This window comes from Silene latifolia, chromosome 6 (assembly GCF_048544455.1).
Source record: "Silene latifolia isolate original U9 population chromosome 6, ASM4854445v1, whole genome shotgun sequence".
Lineage (NCBI taxonomy): Eukaryota > Viridiplantae > Streptophyta > Magnoliopsida > Caryophyllales > Caryophyllaceae > Silene > Silene latifolia.
The window spans coordinates 59,220,892-59,240,978 of NC_133531.1; the positions used below are offsets into that span (position 1 = coordinate 59,220,892).

General features: G+C 40.6%; 1 protein-coding gene and 1 non-coding gene across 2 annotated transcripts in view; one reads left to right on the forward strand and one right to left on the reverse strand.

Moving 5' to 3' along the window:
- Positions 1–2,801: 2,801 nt before the first annotated feature.
- Positions 2,802–2,909, reverse strand: LOC141589142 (small nucleolar RNA R71). Its single transcript, XR_012520092.1, has one exon. It is a non-coding gene; the product is annotated as a small nucleolar RNA R71 (small nucleolar RNA).
- A 757-nt stretch (positions 2,910–3,666) lies between these two features.
- The window catches only part of LOC141588123 (uncharacterized), a 39,959-nt gene continuing 23,538 nt past the window's right edge, over positions 3,667–20,087 (forward strand). Inside the window, exon 1 of the mRNA XM_074409578.1 lies at positions 3,667–4,047. Coding sequence (XP_074265679.1) covers positions 3,667–4,047 — 381 coding nt within the window. The remainder of the gene's footprint in view (positions 4,048–20,087) is intronic.

The following is a 20,087-nucleotide window of genomic DNA, read 5'->3' on the forward strand; positions in this document are numbered from 1 at the left end:
TTTGATCCCGAGCCAGAGAAGACTTTTCGGTACAGATGAAAATTTCAAAGAGAAGTAAGTCAGGTGGAAGACTTGAGTACACTTGACTACGAGCGGTATACTTTTGCAAAAGATTCGTCCTTTGAAGAGGACACACTTATTTCTGCACCTGTGGTTTCTACAACATCAAAGATGCCGACCTTGGCAAGTCATTTCGAACCCATGGTTGCTTCTATTCCTAAAGGCTTCAAGCTCCCTACCACTAATAAGGGGACTTTTGAGATCAAGCCTTCCTATATAAGCTTTGTAGAGAGAAATATGTTTGGAGGAAAAGCTGGAGAGGACCCCGCAAAGCACATGGAGAAATTTGTTACATATTGATGTTCTATTCCTTTAACAGCTGGGGTGACTCAAGATCAAGTCAAACAGACTTTATTTCCTTTCTCTTTGCGAGATGATGCAGCTGAGTGGCTTCGTGATTTGGATATAGAGACCGACGCAGTTACTAACTGGACTTCATTAGCTCTTGCATTCTACAAGAGGTATTTTCCACCACAGAAAACTAATGCCCTTTGATGTGTTCATTTTATATATACTTTTACCCCACATTTTAGCTCGGTTTTGATTGCATATCATACTTTAATTAGTATATTTGAGAGCTAATCTTGTGTTCTAGGTATATTGTTTGTATTTGTTACATCTTGTAGGAATCTAAGAATTTAGAGGCTTTTTCCTATCACATTTGCAAGCACCAAGGATCACTAAGCTAAGTGGAAGCAAGTGATAATCATACAAGGGCATTTTGGGAAGAAATTAATCCCGAGCCATCAAGAAAACAAGTTTGGTTAATGGATTTGCTAAATGAAGCTCCAAATATAAATCAAGATCATTGGATGCCAAAATTGGATTCCACACAGGCATTTAGTCAAGGCATTTACGGAGAATTAACAAGGCAATTAAGCATGAGCATAGGATCCTTGGAGCATTTAATCAAGAAATGAAGGAATAAGACCGGATTGCTACGCCCCCGATCGGGGCTGGCAACCCCGATCGGGGTTGACCCCCTCTTGGACTCTTACGTTATGCCTCTATTTTATTATAAATAGGGGCCTTAATCCGTCATTAGGGAGATATCTTTTCATACGTCTTTCATACACTACTTCACTCTCTCTTAGCCTTAAGCAAAATTCTCTCTTAGTTTTCATCTTTAGTTTTAATATTGTTAAACATTTGGTTGTTAAACATTTGGTTCTCATTATATTCAAGCTTTTGGTTCTCATATTGTTCTTCCTTGCAAGTTCTAGTTCAAGTTCCATTTCTATTTCGGTAATTCTATTTTTAGTTTATTAGTTTACATTTCTATTTTAGTTATCACATAGTTTTACGATTAGTACTTTTATTATATCACATAGTATATTATTACATTTTATGTTTCACCATTAAGTTTATATCATTTTTATAAGCATGTCTAGCATTTCTTACAACATAGTTTGTAGTTCACATTTCAACATGAGTAGTTAATTTTCCTTAGTCTAAGAACTAGGGAAGCCATGCAATAACTAATATATGTAAAATGATAAATTAGGTTGACATAATATTGCCTAATTGTTTATATCACATGTTTGTATCGTCACGTTTAATCTTTGTTTAAAGGCCTTATTTATTGATTAAGTTTTTTAATTCGTTCTATAAGTCGAGAGGCATAGAATCGGATTAGACTAAGCATGTGTAGTAGGACGACCTAGTCATAAACGAGAGTTTCTCTAGGACCCGGTCTATGGTTGATACTAATATCGTGAGGTGGGTGTCTTTAAGCCTAAACAATTGACAATGTTATTATCTCCGAGTTTAGCATGAATATATATTTACATTTGCATGTGTGACCCGACTCCCCTAAACTCCTTTAATCATATATTGTTATATCACTTTATTTGCTAACCATCAAACCAACCAATAAATCAAACCAAACGTAATCGACCTTGATAGAAATATTTTCATAGCATTTCATAGCGCAATTCCCGTCTCCTTGTGTTCGACCCCCATTACTACATTAATTTGTGTTTAGGGAAATTATCTTTGTTAGGTGTGCGACTTAGCCTATCAAATTTTGGCGCCGTTTCCGGGGAGCACTGTTTTATTGCGTTTAGATTTGTCGATTTATATCTTGTTTTCTTTTGTCTTAAGGAACACTTGTTCCTTGATACTGTTACTTATCATTTTCTAGAGATTATTATCTTATGCCCAGGTCTTCTCGTAGTGGAGATTTGCTTTCACTGGATTCTGAGCCCGAGAAAACCTTTCGGAGAAGACGACGTTTTTGAAAAGAAGTGAAAGAAGCCGCTTCTCCCGTACAAGTTGAAAATGCTAGAAAGTCTTACTTATATCTTAAAGCTCTTGAAGAGGAGGAGGTTTTCATCATCTCCACCACCACCACCATCTCCAACCAAGAAGATGGTGAAACTTTCCGATCACTCCAAGCCCACCGCGGCTATGCTTCCGGTCGGTATTACAACTACTCAAATTACCGCGCTGAAATTCGAGATCAAACCGGCTTTCATTAGCCTTGTGGAGAGGAAGCATTTTGGGGGAAGTCCTTTGGAGGATCCCAACTTGCATGTGCAAAACTTTTGCGATTATTACTCCATGATTCGACAAACGGGCGTCACTCAAGCCCAAATTAGGGAAATACTTTTCCCTTTCTCTTTGAAGGACAAGGCAAAACTATGGATCAATAGCCTTGATCGCACCACCATGGGGATCACAAATTGGGAGACATTGGCTCTTGCTTTTCATCAAAAGTTTTTTCCACCGGAGAAAACTCAAACCTTAAGGAGCCAAATCACCGGATTCCGTCAACAAGCTCTTGAGAGCTTATATGAGGCTTGGGAGAGGCACAAAGAGTTGCAAAGGCAATGCCCACATCATGGGTTGGATTCTTGGTTCCTAGCTATAACATTCTACAATGGATGTTGTGCCGAGTCCTGAAGGATTCTAGATTCCGCCAACAATGGGCGGTTTGATCAAATTGACACCGATATTGCTCATGCCACAATCGAATCTATGGCGATCCATGATGCGCAATATGTCAATTCCCAAAGTGTGCCACTAAAAGGTAAAGAAGAATCCTCGGACAATCCAGTCTTACTAGCTCAAATTGCCTTACTCCAACAACAATTGGCGGAACGAGATACTAGAGATTCTTTTTAACAACTCACTGACATTTCCTCTACTAGTCAAATCATTGTGTGTGAAGGTTGTGGAGGTGCGGGTCATTATGCCGCTCATTGCCAAGCTACTATGGAGGAGGTATGTGCTTACCAAGCTATTAGACAAAGTTCTTATCCACCGGGTACATTTTCAAATACATACAACCCGAACTCAAAATTCCATCTGAACTTGTCTTACACAAGCAACAATGTGCTAAGCCCTTAACCCCAACAAAATTTTGTGCCCCAACCATAGAATAACTTTGTCCCTCAACAACAAAAGTATAATCATCTGCTGGGTTTTCAAAACCAACAACAAAGGCCACCTCAACAAAATTACCAACAAAATCAAGGTCCACCACAAAATGGCCAACAAAATAACCAAGGAGAAGGTAAACTTGAGGCTTTGATGGTTCAAATGCAAAGGGAATTGTTGGCTCAAATCCAAAAGAGAGATCAAGCTCACTATGCCGCAATCAAAATGTTAGAGCAACAAATGGCTCGACTAGCCGCATCTAGCTCTTCAAGGAAGACCGGCCAACTACCGCCCCAAAGTACGCAACCACATGAGACCGTTAATGCTATTTATTTGAGAAGTGGTACAAGCTATGATGGGCCATCCATGACTTTGGATAACGAAGTGGTTGTTAAAAAGCCCAAGTTTGGGGGAAATGATAAAAAGAAGGCTAATGAAGAGCCTCTTGTTAGGGATCGTGTGCCATTTTCTCATCGCTTTTTGTGGCATAAGAGAAATAATAAGCTTGGTACCAAAGAGAGTAATGAGGTGATTGTTGAGAAAGAAGTCTCTCCTAATGCTAAGGAGGGTGATGCCTTTTCTTATAAGGTGGATGCTCCTATTGAGGTTGAGAAAGAGAAAGATGTGGAGGATGCTCCTCCAAAGGAAGTTGTTCAAGTGTCGTTTCCCCATCGTCTAGCAAAACACAAGGAGGAAGGTAAGTTTGGTAAGTTCTTGGAAGTTGTTAAGAATTTACAAGTCACCGTCCCATTTATAGAATTGCTTACCCAAGTCCCTTCCTACTCAAAGTTTATGAAGGAAATCCTCTCAAAGAAGCGATCCTTCAATGAGGTTGAGGCCATTGCTTTCACCGAAGAGTGTAGTGCTGTAGAGACCTCATTTCTGCACCTCCCGCAAGCCACCCGGTGATGATTGAGCCGCATGTTTGGTACATGAAATGATTTATGACAGTTCATAGGTTTATCATCAAGTGATAGCTCAAATACTTGTGTCTACCCCTTGGTTGTCATCTACATACCATTACGGTCGTTTTGACAGTAATTAGAGTTCATTTGGAGTCCGGGTCAAAAACCGCTTCATTTTCTAATAAACCGTTTAAAATGTCGAGTCGGAATGTTCTGGAATATTCCGGATATTTCTATTCCATAATTTAATTTTTTATCTTTTTGTGGACGCGGGCCCACGGGGGTCGCTCGGGAGAAAGCGAGCAAGCTTTGCATTTGTGGAGTCGCCACCAATTTATTGTGGAAAATTGGAAACCGTTCGAATACCTCGTGCCATGTCAAGACACAAAGTAGTGACATGAACACCAAGAACTCGTTACCCTTAGCATTCTATGTCTAGAATGACTCTCGTGGATGCCAATGAACACGGATGTTCACAGAGATCTGGAGTAAGGGGTGAGGGTACGTATTAGGAAGCTCTTTTGATCGAACACCTAATCCCGCCCGCCTCGATAGTGGCCTCTACTAATGATTAGGGAAGTTGTCTATACTCGATATGTTGAAGGTTATATGCATGCAATGCAACATCCAATTGATTAATCCTAGCATGTGAATTTAGACTAAGTCGGTTAACACGTAATTTAACATGCATTAATGTCGAGGTAGAAATTTAGGTTAATTGCATGTGAGAGCATACAAACAATATGATAAAGAAATACAATAAAAAATACAATAAAGAAAATTACAATAATTACAATGGGTTAATTGATTTACGTCGAAAATACACTTAAAACGGATGAGTTTAGAAAAGAAAAGGGAAAATAAATAAATGAACAGATTATTAGGTGATAATACGAGTAATAGTTAATTAATACGTAAACTAATAAACTATGTCAAAGCAACAACGAAAGTTCAGAGGCAGAATTCAATCCGAAACAGGCGCAGCAGAGCTGCGTCCTTTGGAAGAGGCGCAGTGCTCACTGCGTCTGTTCCTGAGGTGAATTCTGGCTATGAAGCCGGAATTGCATGTCGTTAACGTTCATTGGTGATTTAAAGGATCGATAATTGATATTTGACTCGGATAGAAGTGATTTAGCGTATTATTTACATGCAAATTGGTCATAAAAACTATAAAACATGAGATAAAACTAATTGGAACAAATTAATTACAGGATTAATTATGAGGTTAACAATGAATTAAATTAAATAAGTTAATTAGGTTACTAATGACGAACTAATGATGATGATGACGATAAATAACAGATGAAAATATACAAAAGATGAATTTCAGAGACTTGATATTGATGAATCGAATCTTTAAAACCCGGATTGATTTTAATGTCGAAGACCCGCAAATATGAATTACTTGGGATTTAAGTCGGGAACTAAACGATGATGAATTACTAATGAATTATATGATGAAATTATCATGTCAAAGAAATAAAAACAAACAAAGACGAAACAAAGAAGCACAAGCAAATTAAACAAAAGACGAAGGAAGAAGAAGGAAAGCAGGAACTGCGGCAGCCTCAGGAAGAGGCGCAGCATGTGCTGCGTCCCTTCGAAGAGGCGCAGCAGTTGCTGCGTTCCTTTTCGACATCTGTCTCCCGTTAATCCGTAAAAAGGGTTGGAATAAAGGTTTTATAAATCGGTTTTGAATATGTTTCGACGTAAACCTTACAATAACGATTACAAAAATAAAGACAATATTAAAAGATGGGATTTACACCCTCAGACTTACATGTTTGACGAAACGAGATTAATTAAGTTAACGTTTAGTGATGCTCGACTCGAATGTACGACGAAAGTGCCCTCTAAGAGGAAATTAAACAAAGTTGATTAAGTTGATTGATGTGGAGTTGGTCAAATTGGTCGGTCATGCAAAACGAGGCTGGTACTCAGAAGGATCCGGGCTTACGTGGTCGAAAGTTCAAGCACGTAGACGCCAAAAAGCAAGAGCGTGGTCTTAGAATGCAAAGGGAGAAGAGAAGGGCGGACACTCGCGTGAGAAATATGAGGGACGAAGGTCCCTATTAACACTAATCACACGGAGGAATTAGGGTTACGGAAGGAAAGATCCGGAAATAACCGACTTAGGTTAAATACGGAAACTTAGACAAAAAGAAAGCCTGGAGAAAAGGCGCAGTAGGTGTTGCGTCCCTTGGAAGAGGCGCAACACTTACTGCGTCCTTTCCCCAGCGGTTTCCTCCTGCGCAAGAAATCGCGTTTGACAGCCTGTCGTATTTTAGGCATAACTTTCTTTACAAGACTCGGAATAAGGTTATTTTGGTGGCGTTGGAAAGCTAAGAGAAAGATCTAGAACTTTATGTGAAATAGGCCTGACCCAAAAAAGTCGTTATCACCTCGTAAAACGGGCCTAAAGGCCGGGTTGTCATTTTAGCTAAATGAAATGCACATTTTGTAATTTAAACTTTAAGTTTAGCCCAAAGAAGTGACATGTGACTCCAAATGAGATATATCCATAACATTTTATGACATCCTAACTTTAGGTAGACAAGCACATTGCTTTTGACTCGGGATTTGACGGTTTTAGGAAATGAAGACGGTTTTTGACCCGGACTCCAAATGTACTCTAATTACTGCCAAAACGACCGTAATAACACCTAGATGACAACCAAGGGGTAGACACAAGTATTTGAGCTATCACTTGACGATAAACTTACGAATTGTCATAAATCGTTCCGTGTACCAAACATGCGGCCCAATCATCACTGGTGGCTTGCGGGAGGTGCAGAAATGAGGTATCTACAGAGCCCCCACTTTGACTGAGGCTTGGACAAGGCGAAAGTCAAAGTATAGCCATCAGGTCAATCAAAGATTACAACCTGACGACTATGGCGACGCGAGGCGGCTCAAGGGGTCTGAGTCAAGGACCTGTCGTCGGGAACATTTTAGAGTCTGTCGACTATCGGGGAGGGTCGTTTAAAGTCCATTAGACTACGTAAGGAAGCTCGCCAGCCATAAGAAAAAATCATACCCGAGACTTCTTTCCCGAGACGTTTCCGGAGGTGCATAGGATCTAAGGTTAAGCGTAGGAGCTAAGGTTAAGACCTAAAAGATATATAAGGATTGTGCTAGGGTGTGGGACCCTAAAGGAAAGCATCGACGGAAAGGAGGTCAAATATAAGTTCAACCTAAGGGGTAACCAAGGTTTGGGTATAGGAACTCTAAGAAAAAGTGATCCTAAAGGATTATGATCCTAAAGAGAAAAGGTGATCCTAAAAGAATATGATCCTAAAGAGAAAAGGTGATCCCAAAGGAATATGATCCTAAGGGTAGAAGTGTATGAACTCTAGGGAGTTTGGGAACCTAAAGAGGACGGCTGGTATGGGAACTTAAAGGCTTATGAACCTAAGAGGAATGGGGATCCTAGGGTTAAGTTTAGGAACTTAATGGGTTACTAATTCTTATTTTAAACGCGTGCACTTAAGCTTTCTGAGGTATGAGAACTCCAAAAGGATTTATGGGTTTATGAACCTAAGGATGTTGGTGTGGGAGCTTAAAGGTTTATGAACCTAAAGGAAGCCATTTTGGGATCTAAGAATCTAGGGGTAAGAATCCTAACTTTGGGTTTACGAACCTAAGGAAGGAGGCGCTGGTTTGGGAACTTCTGGAGAACGACACCTTTGTTGAACTCCGCAAGGAAACAATAATGTTGAGGGTAGCAAGACGTCGGTAGAAACTACTGGGAGAAATCTGCTTGGGTCGATCTTCAAACAAACTTCGGTAAAACTTGAGATTGAGGTTGAACTCCACGTGTTTAGAGGGACAAATGGCTGTCTTGAACTCTCGCTGGGAAAAAATCTGCTTGGGTCGGTCTTCAAACAAAATTCGGTAAAACTTGAGATTGATGTTGAACTCCACGTGTTGAGAGGGACAATTGGCTATCTTGAACTCTCGATGGGGGAACATAATTGAGGTGTGTCAAAACACCTGTCAGAGAATATCCGCTCGTTGTTGCAAGGGAAGTCTTGATAAAGTACTGCGACAGTTCACAGAACGAGAACTTGAGCGAAGCCCCCAGTTGGAGCGAGCACTGCTTCTGATACTTACTTGCATGGTTAGTGGCCACACAAGAACGCAATCTAATAGAAAAATAACACATACGCATGAGGAAACACATAGGTTTTGCAAAAGTTGTTTCTTTTATAGAAGTTATTTAAAACTTGCTCAAATAAATTTGACGTTTGCAATGCATATGCATATTCAAATGGGCTTTAAACACGTGACTGACGCGACGTAGACCCTATACGGACACGAAATGTAGAATTAGGTTTGACTGACGCGACATAGGGATGAATTCGATACGACGCAGGGATAACTTTGCCTAAGTATGCGCAACCCCTAGCCGAGTGTGGGTGACAATGCGTATCAGTTCCAAAGGTAGAATAATGATGGCATATAAAGGCAAGGCATGAGCCATGGATCAGCTGTCTACTTGGACATCTTTTGACATTGTTTGCTATAAAAGAGACTCCTCTTGAGGCCCAATAACTTCAAGAATCGATCTAAGGCCTCATCATCGCCTGGACCGAGCACTAGCTAGACTCGAATGAGAGAGGAATAAAGAAAGGGTGGCATCTCGGAAGAGAAGCCCCCAGGATGAGAAGATGACTTTGGAATTTGGTAAAAAAGAGACTGGGCGACAATAAGGAGCCCCCAGTATAGAAGTGTTGGTTGTGTGGGTTAATATCCGTATACTACCCCTTAAATTGCAGGACTATAACGTAAATTTAGACATGCGAATATTGTCATAAAACATAAAAACAATAGAAACGATAAGGAACAAGAAATAACCTCGGGTCCTTTAAATTGTGGCGTAAAGAACAGAAATCAAAGCAGATTTCCTCCTAATCGTTACACCCAAGACTTTGTCCGAGATATGCCCTTGTGCTAGTACAGTGTTCTCCGATTGCCTTGCAATATAGGGAGAACTGATGTGAGTTTTGTCGAGATGAGAGATCTCAGGTTTTTCAGAGAAGAATACTCTTCAAAACCCTAATTTTTGTTTCAAATGATGATTAGGTTTAATGAGAAGGAGGAGGTCTCCTTTTGTTCTCCTATTTCGGCCAAAACCGTGACCCACAAGGGGAAGTGGGCTTCCACTTCCTCTTGGTTTTAACTCGAGGTCCGGTTCGTTAAATACTAAAATGTATATGACGGGTTTGTATTATAAATCGTTATCGGTTATCGGAAATTAAGGCATCGCCTAATAATACGGGTTAGTCTGAATTATTAATACGTGTCCGACAAAAAAAAGATTGTATAATTATTTTTAATATACATTTAATTAAATATAAATCACGTATATTTAATTTTACGAATTAACCGGTTAATTCGCCTTAGCCCATGATATTTAATCCGTATTAAATATAATATCTCAACATCACATATTTGACTAATTACTAGTCAAATAACTCGGACTAATTGGTTAGTCAATTTTGGCATCTACATGACTGTATTTTCATACCGTCACGTCTCTCGAACGTATCCTATAGGTGTGACTTTTAGGGACGATTGATCACCGCCATCGTATGACAATAACGTCAAACTTATCTAGCAAGCCAACCGTTATTGATAAACGTGGATCAACCGATAATAATACCAAAAGTATGCCCTTTGATCCTTTTAGAGGTTTATAAGTCCTTGCACTAACTGTTAAGGACACCAACCCCAACAAGCTCCCACTTGTCCGTACAAGTGCATGTGCAATGACGTTATCCGCACTAATTGGAGGACACAAGCTCCAACAAACTCCCACTTGTCCGTACAAGTGTATGTGCGATAACCGATTCTCATATTCATTTAAAAATTTCTCCCACTCAATGTAAAACAATTTGCAGATCCGGATCCGCAAAGGTCGTATTTACAATCGATCTGTATCTAGAGTGGTTTCCCCGACTAGAGAGTAACTTAACCGATAAAACGAATCCGTATCCGAGCATGGCCATGCATTTCGATTCTGACTCCTCGAGTGGCCCCGAGAAATATCGAGTACGATAAAGGCTGAATATTTCCTTCAACTCGACTCCTTCCGATCTAAGCACAGCATGAAATGACCCAGAAAAAATCTACTTGGCCCCCTGTTACGGATGACCGTGAGAAAGAAACCAAAGTCACCCAAAATCTGCCGTAGTCTCAAGAGACAGTCGATAGTCAAGAGATTCGACTCTAAGGATCACCATGGAAGTCCTATCCACGACCAGGCAACGAATGTTATAAAACATTTAGGACTCCACGTCGATGTCACAATGGTGTCCTACGAAATATCCGTATAAATCGCCTCGTGATTGGTCATCAACCGGTTGACTTATGGCTCGTTGAACCCACCATCAACCAACGTCACAAAATAATTGCCGAGTTATCAGCTCATGTGGGCAATTAAGGACTAACAAGATATGATGTTTGTTCGATTCACTTTGTGGTGTTCAAAATCGTCGTACAATTCCACATGAAAAACAAAATATATATATAAAATATCAAAACGATGATGTCGTATAGAGTACAAAGGAGAATGAATCTGATCCATAAAAGAGTACTACAACTTAGGAACACGTTTAATTCCCATGGAATTAACGTGCCCTTCATGCTTATCTTGTCGTAATGCTTTAGTGAGAGGATCTGCTATGTTGTCATCTGTAGCAATCTTTTCTATCACTCCTGTCTTTTGCTCCACGTAATCCCGGATTAGATGAGCTTTCCGTTGTACATGTCTAGACTTGTTGCTAGACTTAGGCTCCTTAGCTTGGAAGATGGCACCACTATTGTCGCAATAGATGGTGATCGGGTCATTCGAACTAGGCACTACAGATAGCCCATGTAAGAATTGACGCATCCATATCGCTTCCTTTGTAGCTTCAGACGTGGCATAGTACTCGGACTCGGTCGTAGAATCTCTTTGTAACAGATTTGTTTCGAACTCTTCCGGTGATCATAGCGCCATTAAGAGTAAAACGAATCCCGACCGAGATTTCGAGTCATCACGATCCGTTTGGAAGCTAGCATCTCACAGAATCGGTTGCGCGCATAGCGTTTGAGAGCCTCCATAAGTCAATGCCCAATCTTTAGTCCTCCGGAGGTACTTAAGAATGTTCTTGACGAGCCCACCAATGTGGTTCACCTGGTTCTTTGTTGGAATCGACTTGTCATACTCAATGCATATGCCACGTCCGGACGTGTGCATATCATGGCATACATGATTGATCCTATAGCCGAAGCATAAGGAATCCGTGTCATGCGCTCTTTCTCTTCCGGTGTCTCGGTGCCACGAGACTTGCTCAAATGCACCCCGGAGCCATGGGAAGGAACCCTTCTTGGAGTTAGTCATGCTTTGAATCTCTCTAGGACTTTGTCTATGTAAGACTCCGATCGAGAGATAACATCCGTCGTGATCTATCTCGATAGATACGGATGCCTAGAATTCTTTGTGCCTCTCCCGGGTCTTTCATCCGGAAATGGTTCTTCAACCATACTTTCACCGAAGTTAAGAGAGGTATGTCATTCCCAATCAGGAGTATGTCGTCAACATACAATATTAGGAAGACAATCTTGCTCCCACTCGACTTGATATATAGACATGGTTCCTCGACCGATCGAGTAAATCCATTTTCTTTTATCACTTGGTCGAAGCGATGATTCCAACTCCGTGATGCTTGCTTAAGTCCATAAATGGAACGCTTAAGCTTGCATACTTTCTTAGGATGTTCAGGATCGATGAAACCTTCGGGTTGTACCATGTACAACTCTTCCTCCAAAAAGCCGTTTAAGAAGGCGGTCTTCACGTCCATTTGCCAAATTTCATAGTCATGAAAAGCGGCGATCGCTAAGATAATCCGAATGGAACGCAAAGATAACTACGGGTGCAAAAATCTCATCGTAGTGCAAACCTGGCACTTGGGTGAAACCTTTTGCAACTAGTCGTGCTTTGTAGATATCTTGCGACCTTCCACTGCAGAATGCTTTATCTTGTAAAGCCATTTGCATTGAAGGGGACGAACCTTAGCAGGTAAGTCAACAAGATCCCACACGTTGTTCTCATACATGGAGTCCATCTCGGATTGCATGGCCTCAAGCCATAGCTTTGAGTCGAACGGTCATGGCACCTTTATAGGTTGCGGGTTCACTACTCGTTAAGAGTAGAACGTCATCTATGTCATGTTCCTCGACCATACCGATGTATATCGTCCAGGAGGAATAGAGACTCTTCCCGACCTCCTAGGTTCCTCAGGAATGTTCACCGCAGCCGGGATTGAAGGAATAGGTTCCTCCAATAGTTGCTCGGTATTTGGTTCTGGAATCTCCGACAGGTCGAAGGTTCTATCACTCTTTGCATTCTCGAGAAATTCCTTCTCTAAGAATGTCGCACTAGCCGCAACAAAAACACGTTGTTCGGTTGGCGAATAGAAGTAATGACCACGTGATCCTTTAGGATAACCTATAAAGTATGTCTTGACCGATCGCGGGCCGAGCTTATCTTCAGGTCTCCACTTGACATAAGCCTCGCAGCCCCAAACCCGTATAAAGGACAAGTTGGGGACCGTTCCCTTCCATAGTTCATATGGAGTCTTGTCAACAGCTTTAGACGGACTTCGGTTAAGTATTAGAGCGGCTGACAATAGAGCATAACCCCATAATGAATCAGGTAAAACCGTGTGACTCATCATGGATCGAACCATATCAAGTAGTGTTCGATTTCTCCGTTCGGACACACCATTCAACTGAGGTGTTCCAGGTGGAGTTAACTGTAGGGCAATCCCACAGTCCTTTAGGTGTTGATCAAACTCGTGAGAAAGATACTCGCCACCACGATCTGAACGCAGTGTTTTAATCTTTCTACCTAATAGGTTCTGTACCCTATTTTGGTATTCCTTGAATTTCTCAAAGGATTCACTTTTGTGCTTCATTAAGTAGACATAGCCATATCTACTCAAATCGTCCGTGAAAGTGATGAAATACCTATAGCCTTCTCGTGCGGTGATTGACATAGGACCACATACATCCGTGTGTATGAGCCCTAATAGGTCAGCAGCGCGCATTCCAACACCTTTGAAGGAAATACGAGTCATCTTACCGATGAGACATGATTCACACGTGCCAAATGATTGAAAATCAAAGGCCGAGATAGCTCCATGTTTGATGAGCTGTTTTACGCGTTTCTCATTAATGTGTCCCATACGGCAGTGCCATAGATACGTTTGATCTTTGTCACCAACCTTTAACTTTTTATTCATTACGTGTAATATTTCCGAGGTCTGATCTAAAACATAAATTCCGTTCATGGAAACTGCCTTGCCAGTAAATCATATCGTGTAATGAGAAAATGCAAGCATTGTTTTCTATTACAAATGAAAAACCAAGTTTATCAAGCGCGAAAACCGAAATAATGTTTTTGGAAAGACTAGGTACATAATATCAGTCATATAATGACAACTCAAATCCGCTTGGAAGCTGGATCACATATGTCCCCTTGGAGATGGCAGCTACTCTTGCTCCATTCCCAACACGCAGGTCCACCTCACCCTTTACGAGGGGTTCGATGTTTCGGAGCCCCTGTACATGATTACACAGATGAGAACCACAACCAGTATCAAGTACCCAAGTTCCGTAACTTGCGTGGTTAATCTCAATCATATGAATAAAAGTAGAAGAGAGAGAAGACATACCAACAGGTTTAACACGACCTGCCTTTAAGTCCTCATGATAAACAGGACATGTGCGTCTCAATGCCCATCATGTGGCAATGGTGGCATTCCATGTTTTCACTCTTGCTCTTTGTCATGCCTGATGAGTTACTCGCCTCACCAGGACCACTCTTACCTGAACCCGACTTCTTGAACTTCGCCTTACCTCTTTGTTAGGTTTGCCGGAGCTTTGCCCTTACCTTTCCTTTGTTTGACACAACGAGAACATCTGTTTCGAACTCCCATGAACTTCATGTCCTTCTCGGTCATGTACGAGGAGGGAGTGCAATTCATGGGGAGTTTTCTTCAAATCATTCATATAGTAATTCGCTCTGAATTGCGAATAACCATCGTGGAGTGAGTGAAGAATACGGTCGATAACAATATTCTCGCCGATGTTACGATTAAAGGTCTCCGGTTTCTCGACATTCTCAATCATGCTGAGAATGTGTGGGCTAACCGGTTGGCCCTTCCGGAGTCTCGCATCAAAGAAGCGAGTGGTATGCTCATAGGTCACGATTCTCGGTGCTTTCGAGAATTCCTTAGTGAGCGTGGTGAAAATCTTGTTTGCACCTTGGGCTATGAAGCGTTTCGGCAAATTGGGTTCCATTGCAAAAATAAGTACGTTCTTTACCGCACCCGCTTCTAAAGCGAAATCGTTATACTTGTCGATCTCGTTTATTCGGCCGTGGGGCCTGGGTTTAACGGCATGGGCTCAAGCAGATATCTGAGCTTTCCGTCGGCCAGCGGCAGCATTCCGTAATCCGCCTCCCGATCCCGCGAAGTTGGATCCGTCATTCTTGATCGAGTAGACCGATTCATCGACTCATGAAGATCCTAAGCCAGGACTCACGGTCCAATGTGGCACTTGGCATTGGGTTATCACTTGAACCAACCATTTGTTGTTTAGCAGTTTAATACGTGATCTACTTTGAAAAAGAAGGAAAACAAAACGAAATAAGCAACTCATCGAGGTGATTTAAGTCTATTTTAAAATTCATTTTAAACATGTAGACTCTCCCACTTGCATAATTGATCTCCCTCAAGAATGATACAAGTGATCCCAAGACTCAATTTCGTAAACCGATAAGCCAACTGTTTAGCTAATTCTTAGGAAGAACTCTTGGTCGATAGATTTCTGTAAATCCTATCTATAGTCCACCATGATCACAGGATCGTACGAGTGACCATAGTGTTGAGATAAAATAGGTCAATTGGTTCCAACTTACCCGACGTAGAAGGGGTCATAGTATGCCTACCGACGAAGAAGGGACTCATTGGAGTTTGACCTATAAAGACCGTTCTCAATTTTTGGTTTATACGAGGAAGATCCCATCAACAAAATCATAATTCATTTTAAGTGAACGAATAACTAGCGTCTGTCGTGAATGAATTTATTTGGATGATGGCTTAAAACGTGTGACATGAGAATGTCAATGAAAACTAACTCGTGACCTCTATATGTGTCAGTTTTCATGCAATAAATTATAGGTGGTTTGGTTTTTAGGCGGAATATGATGCAAATAATCGTTGCGAAAAATAAATAAAGGAATGCAATACGTAAATAAAAATTTCCTAGTGTGGCCTATCCTAGTATAAGAACAAAATACAACTTTGGAATCCACCGTTGGACCCGAAAAGCTTGTCTTGATGTTCCATCTTGATCCAAGTAACGGGAGTGAGCATCCGGTCTCCATCTTTGGTCTTCTCAAAAATTACAATTTAAAATTACAAATATAAACCTATTTACATTCTAATTAAAACTGTAATTACAAGTGAAAAATCCAAAACGGAGATGCGAGATCTCAAAATACAACCAAGACCGTGTTCCATCATTACGGTAACACGTTCTACTAAGGCCACACTAAGTTACAATCAATTGTAAAAATTAAATACGTAATAAAAAGGCATTCACGGCATTCATAATTAATGATAAATAAAATGCATCAACTAAAAACAAATTCATTCGTGACATAATTCCGTAATTATGTTAAAATTATCCAAACCACCTTTTAATGATTAAAATTCATGTGATAAAACCGCTTCTATCATTTAATTTTAATCCATTACAATCCGTCATTTTAAAGACGCTTTAAAACAACTATATGGTACGTGAGTGAACCGATTCACTATTAAGCGAGTGTACTATATCCGTATAAAGTACATATAGAAGCCAAAAGAAAATTTAAATCAAAAGAAACAAATTTTCAAAGCTGTTAAAGACGAAATCCCTCGATCCAGGGACACAAGTGCTCGATCGAGGAACAAAAGGGCTCGATCGACTGAACTGCAAGTCGATCGAGGGGTATGCTAATCAGGGAGTACTCGATCGACTAACCTGGAGGTCGATCGAGTACCTATATCACAAATCGCTCGATCGAGTACGAGGACAACTCGATCGAGCGGAGAGGGTTTTGAGCGTGTCGTCATCGAGTACAAAGCAAGGACTCAATCGAGCAAAAATTTTGGAACAGGGTCGATCGAGTACAGCAGGGACTCGATCGAGCAAAAAATATACAGAAAAGCCACTCGATCGATTAAAAACATGGTCGATCGAGTGCTAAAATCTCTGGAAAATTCAAAACCCTCGTGAAAACATATTTCGAGACAAAATCAATTGCAAATTCGATCAAAAACGCATTAAAACAAATTTGACAATTGACAAAACATGACATATTGTTATAATCTCTGTATAAAACAACAATATGCAAAAACCAAATCGAAAAAAAAACATGAAATTACCGTGTAATACATGACACGGTTTGAAAAAAAAATCTGCCGTGTATACTAGGCACGGTTTTCAAAGCAGAAAATCATCGTTTCAAAAACGTTTTATGAAAAACACATGAAAAATTCACGTGGCCTCGCTCTGATACCACTTGTGGGTTAATATCCGTATACTACCCCTTAAATTGCAGGACTATAACGTAAATTTAGACATGCGAATATTGTCATAAAACATAAAAACAATAGAAACGATAAGGAACAAGAAATAACCTCGGGTCCTTTAAATTGTGGCGTAAAGAATGTAAATCAAAGCGATTTCCTCCTAATCGTTACACCCAAGACTTTGTCCGAGATATGCCCTTGTGCTAGTACAGTGTTCTCCGATTGCCTTGCAATATAGGGAGAAGCGATGTGAGTTTTGTCGAGATGAGAGATCTCGGGTTTTTCGAGAAGAATACTCTTCAAAACCCTAATTTTTTGTTTCAAATGATGATTAGGTTTAATGAGGAGGAGGTCTCCTTTTGTTCTCCTATTTCGGCCAAAACCGTGACCCACAAGGGGAAGTGGGCTTCCACTTCCTCTTGGTTTTAACTCGAGGTCCGGTTCGTTAAATACTAAAATGTATATGACGGGTTTGTATTATAAATCGTTATCGGTTATCGGAAATTAAGGCATCGGCTAATAATACGGGTTAGCTGAATTATTAATACGTGTCCGACAAAACAATATTGTATAATTATTTTTAATATACATTTAATTAAATATAAATCACGTATATTTAATTTTACGAATTAACTGGTTAATTCGCCTTAGCCCATGATATTTAATCCGTATTAAATATAATATCTCAACATCACATATTTGACTAATTACTAGTCAAATAACTCGGACTAACTGGTTAGTCAATTTTGGCATCTACATGACTGTATTTTCATACCGTCACGTCTCTCGAACGTATCCTATAGGTGTGACTTTTAGGGACCAGTTGATCACCGCCATCTGTATGACAATAACGTCAAACTTATCTAGCAAGCCAACCGTTATTGATAAACGTGGATCAACTGATAATAATACCAAAAGTATGCCCTTTGATCCTTTTAGAGGTTTATAAGTCCTTGCACTAACTGTTAAGGACACCAACCCCAACAGGTTGTGGAAGGGATGTTAATTGAGGTGGTTGATGGTTGAGGTGGAAGAAAGTTGGTAATTGGGATGGTTGATAATTGAGGTTGAAAGTTGGTAATTGAGGTGGAAAGTTGGGATGGTTGTGTCCTTGAGGACTGCCTACGTATTCACGTGAAGTGAAATCAAACCAAATCGTAGTTCAGGTGTGTGCCTAAGCTTATGTTGTCAGGACCTTAAAGTGCATGGGTCAGGAGAGTATATTCCTTTGGTGACTCGAAAAATAGATTTGAGATAACTCTCTCTGATCATAGACCAAAGAGGTATAATTAATTTTGTAAAAATTTCATGTCATGTGAGCACACTTAGTGGACCCTAAGGATGAATTGGGTATGTCCCGTCCTAGGTAGCAAAGTATTTGAAGACTCCGTGTCTGGGTCAAGGTGAAACTGGATTGGATATTTGGAATGTGGAGCTCGGTAATAAGAGGCTTTGATGAACAAATCTCTGGAGCTTGATTTTGTGGTGTTAAGGCTTTATGGGATTATGGCTTGTAATATGGCTTGGAAATAGAGTCTCCAGGCTTGATGTAGCCTGAGCACATAAAGGTAGGTTAATTGACGTGGGATCAAGTTTCCATGTCTTGGCCCTAAGGGATGGGTATACTTGACGAGCTTGAGAGGATTCTCAAAATTCCTAACTATCTTCCTATAACGGTCTCGAGAAGGACTTAGGGTGTGTGATGTGTGAAAGGCTAAGTGAGGGCGCTAGCTGACCATCTTCATCGATATCTTGATTCTATATAGACTTTAGCAGTATTCCGTTCAGCATTTGATTTCATACTCGTCCTTGATTCACACTCAGATTCTTAGTCTAGAATATATCTCGGCTTATTGCTCAAATTCTTGATTCGGTTTTTGAAGATAACATTGACTTTTGATATTGACTTGCTTGATTGAGCCTTCTTCTTTTGACTCTTCTGTTTTGGATATTGATCTTGGGTTCTCTTGATTGAGCCTTTGTCTTTGATCATGGCTCGTATCGTCTTGGATTTGCTTGCTACCATGGATTTGGGTCAGACTAGCACCTTTGGTGTGAAACGGGTTGGTTTTTTAGCAAACATGGGTTGTTTATTGTGGGGAATGGGCTTGCCTTCCGTCATAGATTGTTAACAAGGGAGATGGTCTGGATTCGTCCTAGAATCTCTTGAGATATGCTCGTCCTAAACTGGGGTATAGTGAGGTTTCTATTGCCAGACATGGAATAGGTAAGGAAAATGAACACGGAGTCTCAGGTCCTCTATAACATATAATGGAACATCATCTACGTGCACTCATATCGACTGACATGTGTTGTTGTTTGTTCATTTTAAAATGTCTCAAACCAATTCTTGTTGTCACAGGAAAAGGATAAAAGATATGAAGAATATGTGGATTGAAAAGTGTACTTTTATTGAAATGGATAATAAATGTATTTAACATAGACTCGAGAAGACATGTGACTTGTGGGGCAGCCCTCAGGTTGTCACTAGGAATGGAAATGGACAAGAAGAAAGACACTAGAACAAATATGAGATAGAAAGCCTAAGACTCGGACTCGGACTCGGACTTTGACGCGATCTTAGATCCAGACTCGTAATCATCGGCCCATGCTTGAACATTTTCTCTTCCAGCATCTGGCTTTGGCATCTGGCTTTGAGCATTCACCCATTTGAACACCTCGTCCTCATCATTGGGAATACTAGAAGGATAACGGCCCAAGAGACCTTCCTGTCTTTGAAGAGTAAGACACCCATGAGGGTCGTTCTTTTCTCTTAACAGATCGAGGGTCGATAAAGATATCTTGCCGCGATCGAACATATAGTGGATGGTATATTTGAGTTTGGAACATTCTTCAGTGTCGTGTCCATTACCCCTATAGAATAAGCAATATTGAGAACCGTCCCAGAAGCGACCTCTCCTCTCGTACTTAGGGTCTGGGGTTGGACCGATTGGTTGGATCAGTCCTTTGGCAAAGAGTCTTTTAAAGGCGACCGTATAAGGCATGCCTAAATTGGAGAATGACCTTGAATGCCGAGTTCCTCTTTCTAGTGAAGGTTCTATAACCTTTACGTCGGTAATGTAGATTGTTTGATTGTTGGGTATTTGTGAGT